We start from the raw sequence: 10228 nt of genomic DNA, 5'->3' as shown, positions 1-10228 counted from the left end.
GACTCCAGTATGATCCTCATTGCAACGGCTCGAATAGCTGGCCGATATTGCTCCAAACGCCTGGACTTGGTCAGGGCGTCTGGAGTCCGGGCACCTAGACACAGTCAAATCAGCTTTGATTTGTCCGGTTGCTTGGGTGATCCTCTGACTATCCAACGTTGAACTCACTCAAATCCAACTCCGACCTTCTCCTTGAGTAGTCTTCCTCTCTGACTTCTCGTCCCTCAGAAGCGTCACGTACGTCTTTCTCGTCCGCTGGTGTACTCTTCCGCAGCACCTCATCCCTCGGATACACCGAGTCCGTCAACTCGCTTCCCATGTCATCTTTCTCGCTAGCTACGTCTTTCGCTCGACTTCTTGTATTCCTAAGTGCATATACACTTAGATACAAGACATCAAATTGCATAACCTAATTTAACTCGATTGATCACATCAAAATTCATTCGGGGTACTTAAAAAGAGTCCCAAATACACCTCATGACCTTACACCACTAGAATAGTGAACTCATTTTTATCCGCTCCACTATAGTATTCACCATATTAGGAGTGAACGAAAGGACAAATTTCTCAAAATTAATCACATGTCCATGTCCCGAAACTTTTTCATATGCGCATAAGCACTTGACAACGCTGGATCAACACTCTCTCGTAGGCTTGAAGAATATTAGACTATTATCTTCGAAAAAGAGGTGTGTTAATACCAAGCAAGAAGACGGTATCTGCACCTATTTGAGGCAGCCCCTAGCAACATACGTAGAGATTATAGACAAGAACCCTTGGCACACAAGGTAATTAGGTAAGAAAAAAGAGGATCTCCTTGACGAATCTCCCGGCTTAGGATGAAATTACCCATCAGTTGTTGATTCAAGGAGAAATAATAACTTGTCTTAGCCACCTGCACTAATAGCTAGTAGTCACCTATTATTTATCTTTATTTTAGCCTAAAAATAAATTGATGGGGATCCGGGATAAACGAATTATCTTTTATTACATAAAGAGAAATGACTGACAATTAAAATATACCTCATAATTTTACTAATCCAACCCTCACTGGATCCCATCTTGCCCAATAATTAAAGAAAGAAAATTTTACTCCACTTGATAATTCGTTTTGCTCATGCCCAATTCCAAAGCTGCATAATTATTCTTCCCTTTTTTCCTATTTCTCATCATTTTTTCAAAAAGAAATATATCCATACATATAAACTGTCGTTTAAGAAATGAAATTACAATTAAAATAACTTTGAGCAAAAATATTTTGACTAAAAATTATTTTAATATTAGTTAAAATTATTTAGTTGTTAGAATTAACTTTTATTTTTATTTTTATTCAATAAAAATACTAAAATAAATATCTGACATTATAAAAAATAGAATAAGATGACGATATGATAGAAATTATATTGATATTCAATTCAAAAACGATGGAATAGAAGTTTAATTATTCGAAAAAAAAATCTAATAACGAGTTTGATTATTTTTTTTTAAACATACATTTTATATAAATTGTAAATCACCACAGAATTGCATCGTTTTAGAAACGCCCTTTAACTTTCGGAAATGTACGTATACACCTATATGCGGGACGATTAGAGAAGGACCTATTTATAGGAGATGATCGTCGTCTTTAACGGATGCCCTCTCCGAGGAAAGAGAGGAAAGCTCGAGAGAGGGACGATGTGGGAATCCATATGTTTGACGCTCATGGCGGCGGCGGGGAACAACATCGGCAAGGTTCTACAGAAGAAGGGCACCGTCATCCTCCCTCCACTCTCCTTCAAGCTCAAGGTTCGAATTATTCTCTCCCAGTCGCTCCTCGTACGCTTTCGTCGTTCTCTTCGTGGAACCCTAACGAGCCTCTTTTTTTCCGGTTGAGCTCTTTGCTTGATCGTGATCGTATAATTCGATCATTAAAACATTGATCTGACTGCTGTTTGATTTGAGATTTACGTTGTTGCAAAATATCCGTCGATCAGATTGCTTAGGATATCCATTTAAAATGGTAGTGGATTCGGATCATTTTATCCGCGTCGATTTCTGTTGTGCGATTGCTGTGCCAGAATGGCTGCTGTTGTACCTAATCATGTAACGAAATTGCTGTGTTACGCTTATGAACTCTTCTCCATGCTAATTAGCGTTCAGCGCTGTCATCGATCATGCGAAAACTCTTTTATTGATAGGCATCCCTGTTTACATCCATGTTTTATGATTTCATCAGTGTTTGGTTTGGCATTGTTTTTCCATGAGAAGTATCCTTGACTAGAATTACAAAACAAATGTTCGTTCTTTGGTACCAGTTATTTTCAATCGGTAGTTAAGTAGACAGTGCCTTGGAGATGCTTAAGGAGGTCCTTAAGTTTCTTTTTATTTTCTTTATTTGTTTATTGGTTCTGTATTTTTTTTTAGTTGTCGTTCATTTTGATATCTCTTGGTCTTATATGCTGGTAATCTGAACATTTCAATCGTGGGTTGCTCTGTTTCTTCATAATTACATTGCTTTCTCTTTTATAAACGTTGCCTGTTGTAAGCTATTGAAATCCTATAACTTTTACATATATGGCACTATATCTTCTAAAGTTTACCCATTTGCATTAATTTCTGAGAAATTGTATGTAATAGTATTCATTTCCATCTCTGGCTGCCATGGGATGTCTGATAGGCCATATTTTAAATTTTGTAGAGGCAAAACCTATTGATTTTATAAAGCTTGAGAAAAGGTCATTATGGCGGTATGCTTCAGCAGCGTGAAAATCCCCCCTGGTTTAATGAGAAATAGTGAGCTATTAGTTGCAAAATTGTGGCATATGTTGTTTTGATTTGGTTCTGGTGTAGTAAAATTTCTATTATGAACATGTCAACATCTTATTTTCTTAATAAGATATGGGCCAAAATCTTCTTTTCTACTTCTTCTAGAGCCATTTAAATTCCAAATTCCAGCTAAGTTGTTATTTGTTTGCTGCAGCTTCAACAATTTTTGATAGAAATCTATTATTTAACCAAATAGAGCCTGAATGTTTTTTCACCTTACTTTTAGGTGATCAGAGCATATATTTTGAACAGATTGTGGGTAATAGGATTTCTCATGGATATATCTGGGGCCATCTTGATGTTGAGGGCTTTGTCTCAAGCTCCGGTAAGTTTAGTTCATGAACTAAATTAATGTGCCTTCATTACCGTCTTTTTTCCTGATGCCAGTCTGTCTTTTTTTCCTGTAGTAATTTTCACTTTTTAGTTAAATAAAGACTTGTGCAGGTTGGGTCCATTCAAATATTGTCAACAGGAAGTTGGAAACATCTATATTGTTTGTTCATTCTATAATTTGTTTGACAAAACATATCCTGTGCACATACTATTAAAACCTGGATCATTTTTTAAATCAAATAACACTGCAATAACTCTTTCTGATTTAATTAATTACCTAATTTCTTGACAATATGTTGGTGTTTCCTTATATTAAATTCACTGTTGTTTTTGGTAATTTCACAATATTGCAATCAGTATCTTAACATTAAAAAGGGTAGTCCAGGGCACGAAGCTCCCATCAATGCGGGTCCAGGAAGGATCCATTGTACCTTGCTTTGCAAGAGGTTATTTCCGAGACTTGACCTCTAGGTCATACGACATCGACTTTACCATTGCGCAATGGCTCTTTCCGAGACTCGAATCTGGATCATTTTTAAAATTCAAATAACACTGCAATAACTCTTTCTGATTTAATTTATTTTCCTACTGATAGCTGCTCCTATTAATTACCTAATTTCTTGACAATATATTGGTATTTCCTTATATTAAATTCAGTGTTGTTTTTGGTAATTTCACAATGTTGCAATAGTATCTAAATATTAAAAAGGGTAGTCCAGTGCACGAAGCTCCCATCAATATTGGTACCAGGGAAGGATCTATTGCACCTTACTTTACAAGATGTTGTTTCCGAGACTCGAACCCTGACTGCAATAGTATCTTAAATTAAAAAGATAGTCTATTGCACGAAGCTCCCATCAATGCGGGGTACCAAGGAAGGATATATTGTACCTTACTTTGCAAGATGTTGTTTCTGAGACTTGAACCCATGACCTCGAGGTCACATGGCAATGATTTTACTGTTGTGTTAGGGCTCCCCTTCTAATCAATATCTTTACATTAAAATATCAAATTGTATCTTCTGTTGTGGCTCTTATGCTAAAATAGTGACCGCACTCTTCAGCATTCAAGCATAATGCTATACCATGATTTTCTAAATTAAGTAAAATGAAGTATAATTTAAATTCTCTATTTGGAAAGGAAACATCTCTCTCTCCCTCTCACTTTGGAAAGAAATCAATGTTTCCCTCTCCCTTTCTCTATTTGGTAAGAAATTAATCTTTCTCACTGTTTAGCAAGATATTGATTCTCTATTTAGAAAGAAGCTTATCTCTTCCTCTCTCTACTAGGAAGGCATTCTCTCTTTCTTCCTCTATTCGGAAGAAACCATTCTCCTTCTCACTCTCTCTGTTTAGAAAGAAAATACATCTCTCTTTTTCCCTCTCTATACTTAAAAATAAATATCTCTCTCTACAGTCTCCTACTTCCTATTTACTTAGGAATCAATCGGTCTCTCTCCCCCTTTTCTCTCTCATTTTGGGGGAAAAGTGATGGCTTTCTCTCCTTTCTCTCTATTTGGAAGGAGTTTGACTACTGCCCTTAGATTTGGAAATCTAGGCTTCATCCTCAGTTTGCAAGGTGTCTAGCTTCCTCTTCCTCTCATGATTTGGAATATCTTCCGTTGTAATATTGTTCACATGGTGAGGATTGACCAACATCTACCAGATGTCACTTGTATATGTTTTCCTCATTTTCCCTGTGAAAACACTAAGATATCCGGATGGAGTTCAATTTTACTCTCCTTACTTGCTTTATATTAATTATGTTTAAATTTTGAGGCATGAGTGTGCCATACTGAAGCTTGTTTTTCTTTCACACACTAATTATGATCATATTTTGTAGGTTTCTATAATACAACCTGTCTCTGGTTGTGGTCTTGCTATATTGTGTGTCTTTTCTCATTTTTATCTCAAGGAAGTCATGAATGCTCTTGATTGGATAGCGATAACTTTGGCTGGTGCTGGCACAATAGGTAATGATGCATGGGCAACAAGAATCCCATTGGTTTATTATTTTTCAATGAAGAAGTTGGTTGCAAGTTATAAGTTGGTTATCCTTCTTGCTGTTGATGGATTATTTTCATGTGGATCTGCAATGATAGAGGTTATGGGATCAAAAGTTAAATTGAGTAAGATGTTAGAGAAAATCCGTTGAAGAAAAAACTATTTAACTTACAATCTTATTGAACATGGTCTGCTTTCTGTTGTTTCGACAATAACTTCGCCCCTTATGCTTAAGTTGGCCCATATATAATCTCCAAAATAATGTAAGGGGAGTACAAAACTTGAATAGTTGCACATATCCCTTGGCCTTATTTGAATGTTCAGCACTTATTTAGCATCTATTATTCAAGTAATATGAACTTTGATGCAAAATATTGATGCAGATCTCATAATTTTTACAAGTTATTGTTGCATCTTTGACTTGTTGATAAGGATGACCTTAACCTTTTGTTAGTGCACTTCTTTGATATATGCAGAATCTTCAGTAGAGCAGCAGATACATGCTGTCTGTATTGTCTAGCAAAAGATTTGTGTATTAATACATGTTATTCTTGTGTATATTACAGGAGTTGGCTTTGGAGGAGAGGAGCAACGTATTGCCACAGTCTCTCTTTCTCATTTACCCCTACTTGGTTTCTCAGTTGCCTTGTTGTTTGTAGGTACCATACTCTATTCACTATCATTTAGTTTGCTAAACGAATATCATCAACCTTTCCTTACTAATAATAAGACTGTTCTTCTTCTGTTCCCAACTTTTTATTGGTTCAGTAGGCATTGATTTGCGCTATTATGTGGCAATAATGATTAAAACTTTCATGTGTTTTGAAAGTAATACTCTAATATCTGATTAAAAGTACCATTTTTTTCAAAATTGTGCAAATTTAGTTGGTTATATATTTTTAAGTATGGTGGTGTCGTGGAATTATTTCCCCTATTCTCATCTGAAGGCTTTTTCCTTGAGCATTTTTTGAAGTACATTATTTTGTTAAATGAACGGTCATAGATGTAGGTTCATTACAAAACTTTTTTTTGCTTGACCCAATAATGACATAAAAGTTCTTATCATATATATACTTTTAACTATTGCTCCATTTAACTAGTTTATTTTTTGCTTGTTATTTTATTGGTTTTATAAAATATTTTGGCATTTTGTTGCATCATTTGGTTAGGCCTAATTTAGCAAATTTATATTCATTATACCAGTTTTGACTTTTTACTCAATGAAAATTGCCATCGTTTTGATTTTATTTCATCTGACCTAGTAAAATAATAAATATCTTGCAACTTCCCATATTTATTTTTGATAAGATTATAATATTACAATTTCTTGAGTTAATTGACGCTTGTTATATTATAATAAATGCAACTGCAATCATTGAAGTTGCAAGTAGCGCTTGCAACTGTCACTTGTTGGTCCCTTGACGACCGAGTAAAGGGGATGAATAGTCTACACAATAAAAATAAAACCCTTCTCGACTTTATAGCTATATTCAAATAAACACTTGTACAAAAGAAAACCAATCAAAGAAAAAAGAGGCTATAGGGAGGTTGTTAATCTAAGGAAGATGAAAAGCTCACTAAACGATCTCTTTCAGGCAGAGAAGCCTCTTACAGTAGTTAAAGCACTCAATTACAGAACAAGACTGAAAAGAAATCAATTACAAGTGTTGTTCTAACCATATGGGACCAGGAGTATATTTATAGTCCTGATCGGGGCGTCTGGAAGGGTTTTAGTGCCTGGAGGGGATAAACTTTTATCCCCATCGCAATGGCTCACGACACCTGGCGTTCGAATGAAATTTCTAGTTTGGGCGCCTAGAAGGGTTCAGGGCACTCGGACCGTGCAGATAAGGCTCCCCTTGGGTGAGGCGCCCAAGGGGCGCCTAGCTGATTCGGGGGCCCGGACGATCCACGTGCCCGGACGGTCCAGGCGGCCGAAAAAGTCAACCCTTTTCGGTCCAGGTCTTCTGCTCCGGTTCCATTCGCTTGGGTGATTTCGGCCATCCGGAATAGGGCTCACCCGAACCGAACTTCCGGTCTTCTCGAGCAAATTTCTGCTCCGGCTTCTCATCCCTCGAAAATACCACGCACCTCCTTCTCGTCCGCCCGCATACTCTTCCGTAGCACCTCGTACCTCGGACGCACCGAGCCCGTCGGCTCTCTCCCATGCCGTCCTTCTCGCTAGCTGCGTCTTTCACTTGACTTCCTGTGCTCCTAAGTTCCTGCACACTTAGACACAAGAGTTAAATACCAATATGACCTAACCTGACTTAGTTGATCATATCAAAATTATTTTGGGGTACTAACACTGTCAAGCTACTATAGGTAATTAAATGTGCCCAGTTGGACTAGTTGCAATCATCTATCTGTGGACAACCAAACTATCCTTGTTTCTTACAATTGCAGTTATTACAAATTTCAACATGTCTTATGGTTTATTGGTGTCATGCTACCATTTTTTTCCTCTAGAGCTGCAAATGGAAGATCAAATAGTAAGCTCAAATTTTGTTTTGTTCTTCGTGTGTTGGATTTTGATTAGTTGGAATTTGATTTCTGATGCTTTGTCGTAAGATTGTGTTTTTGATCCCTTAGGGTAGTTAATCTTCTTAAATGAACTCCTAGGAGTCAAAACAAAAGGAAAGAGTATAAATAGTGATTTTATTTGAATGATTAACTCATAGTTGCAAATGTATGTTGGTGTGTATGGAAATCCAGGCACTTCTGAATACATGGCTTCACATCTACAAAAGTCGAAGGCAAGAGCAGGAACTGGTAAGTTCTAGAATCAAACAAGTCATTATCCGTCTTTTTTTTGTCATTTTTTTTCCTGTTAATGTTGATATCACATGATGTCATTATCATAAATGCAGATGCATTCTGAAGTAACTGAAGAAATTATATTTGGTTTGGAGTCGGGCATTCTATTTGGGTAATGACCCTTTTTCCTTCAAAGCTTGTCTATGATCATTTTTAGTATATTTTTATCCTTGTCATGGGTAATAGTCTTCCATGTAATGTTTTCTTAAGACTTTAAGGCTTCGTTTGGTTTGTGGGATAGGGATTAATGGTGTGATAAATAATCCCTTGGGGGAGCCAATGATTATTTATCACGTCATTAATCCCTACACCATTAATCATATCCCACCTACCAAACACTCTCTATCACATCATTAATCCCTAACGCCATTAATCCTATCCCACAAACCAAACGGAGCCTAAGATAATTGTTGATCTTCATCATTTATCCAGCTTGTAGTTGCACAAAATATCCCATGGATTTTTAGGTTCTTTTCTTTATATCTGTTGCTGATAGGATGCAGGGAGAGTAAACTGACTGATTCTTTTCTTTAGCAATTAGCTAATGCTAACAACAACTATGTGATTGCAGAATGGCGTCTGTCATATCAAAGATGGGTTTTGTACTTACAGAACAGGGTTTCTCAAAGTTCATGCTACCTATGTGCATCTCCATTAGCTTCTGCTGCAGTGCAATTGGTTTTGTTTACCAGGTTGTTGCAATTATATGTTATTCTTCTAATCATATTATCCTTTGATTTAAATGGAATGCGTTTTCATGTAACTTAATCACAATCTAATATATATGGATTCTAACAGACCCGAGGTCTGAAGCATGGAAGGGCTATTGTGGTATCCACATGTGCGGCTGTAGCAGCCATTGTTACTGGTGTTCTGGCTGGTACGATTGCTCTGGGTGAACATATACCTTCTTCTCCAGTTGCTCGGATGTCTCTCTTGTTTGGATGGTAATGCTATTAGTTAGATGCAGAGCTAAGTTCGTAGCTTTATTAGAGTTGGTACTACCATTGTTCTTGTATATTTTCTCCTTGAATCTGATATTTCATTTCCAATTCCTCTGTCGACAATAGATACCGTAAATTCTCCAGTTTGTTGCATCGCATCTGAATTCCAGTTTTCCAATTTCATTGCATTTGCATAATGTGCTCGTATTGTCCCCAGTCACTTGATTTTGTCCCACAAAGTTTGTAAATTAGAAATCTTGTGTGCTATTGGTCTCATTGTAATTTCCTTTATTGGCTTTAGAAATATCATGGTGATTGGATCTTGTTATACATTAAGACATTTAAATGCAATAAGACTGTTTGATATGATCTGAATTACATAATTTCCATCACTTCTTGCAGGTTATTTATCATGCTTGGTGTCATTTTGCTTGTGAGTTCATCTCGGTTGATTGCACTTCTACCTAGGCATTTGCAGCGCCATCTCAAAAGAAACCTCGAGAGGAATCATAGTCTTAGGCGGTCTGCCTCAATCCGTGCTAAGGATCCCACGAGCCCAAGTGCAGTTATTCATGCATCAACTTAGCATCAGCTAATAACATCTCCAGTCAAAACAAAGCCATAATGGAGCCAGAATTCCATTAACTTTTTGTGATGATATTTCTGTATGGTGATCAGCTCAGTTTTGAGTTTTAAATATGGTACTTTTGATTTTTCCCTTTAATTCCCTACCCGACAGATGGAGAAGAATGGGTTTGTTGTCCACTACTCTCTTTCTGTGGTGGTTTTGAGTATTGAATTATGTTTCTATTACAATAAGCAAGATATCTGAGAATAAATGGTTAAGATCTCATATAGTTCCATGATATTGTATCAAGAAAGATTCAACTCTAATGACAAATTCCGAGGTGCAGTGTTTGATGTCGAAGTGAATTGCTCTGTTTATTTCACTTCATCACTGCCACTATACTACTATAGTTATAGTACATTTCTTTCTTCCTAATGTTCCTTCTTCCTAATGTTACTTCTTCTTTAATCATGCAATATATTTACAGGAATTACAAAGATTTGTAAGATAAGGTAGATAAATAATACAGTGTTATTAAAGAAATAATTTTATAAAAATTTTAAAAATTTTTAATTTCGATATACAGTGTTTACCATTTCCGATCAATAATAGTCTCTGTGAGTAGTCCCAGTTTCGTCAACCGCGGTTGTTTCCATCTCTGATCACCAACCACTACATCTAGGTCGTGTGCCACTGCCGATCGCCTGAGCCATCACCGAGAGAGTCAATTGCTGCTAGATTAGGGTAACAAATGA

At 36.6% G+C, this 10228-nt stretch overlaps 1 protein-coding gene across 1 annotated transcript; it reads left to right on the top strand.

Moving 5' to 3' along the window:
* Nucleotides 1–1617: 1617 nt before the first annotated feature.
* On the top strand, nucleotides 1618–9766 carry LOC122046240 (probable magnesium transporter NIPA9). The gene is made up of 9 exons (XM_042606849.1): nucleotides 1618–1788; nucleotides 3035–3133; nucleotides 4984–5113; nucleotides 5711–5799; nucleotides 7860–7916; nucleotides 8015–8073; nucleotides 8533–8653; nucleotides 8760–8908; nucleotides 9308–9766. Exons 1-9 carry the CDS (start codon nucleotides 1678–1680, stop codon nucleotides 9489–9491), a joined length of 999 nt encoding a protein of 332 aa, XP_042462783.1. The 5' UTR covers nucleotides 1618–1677; the 3' UTR covers nucleotides 9492–9766.
* The last annotated feature ends 462 nt before the right edge of the window (nucleotides 9767–10228 follow it).

The sequence above is a fragment of the Zingiber officinale genome, chromosome 2B (genome assembly GCF_018446385.1).
Source record: "Zingiber officinale cultivar Zhangliang chromosome 2B, Zo_v1.1, whole genome shotgun sequence".
Lineage (NCBI taxonomy): Eukaryota > Viridiplantae > Streptophyta > Magnoliopsida > Zingiberales > Zingiberaceae > Zingiber > Zingiber officinale.
Note: the sequence above shows the minus strand (reverse complement) of the source record. Positions and strands in the feature narration are given on the sequence as shown.

Bases quoted from the DNA above. Each gene is read 5' to 3' on its own strand.
- LOC122046240 (XM_042606849.1), top strand. From the start codon at position 1,678: ATGTGGGAATCCATATGTTTGACGCTCATGGCGGCGGCGGGGAACAAC. The intron at 5,114-5,710 runs GTAATGATGCAT...TGTATATTACAG, and splicing joins GGCTGGTGCTGGCACAATAG to GAGTTGGCTTTGGAGGAGAG. The intron at 8,654-8,759 runs GTTGTTGCAATT...GGATTCTAACAG, and splicing joins CAATTGGTTTTGTTTACCAG to ACCCGAGGTCTGAAGCATGG.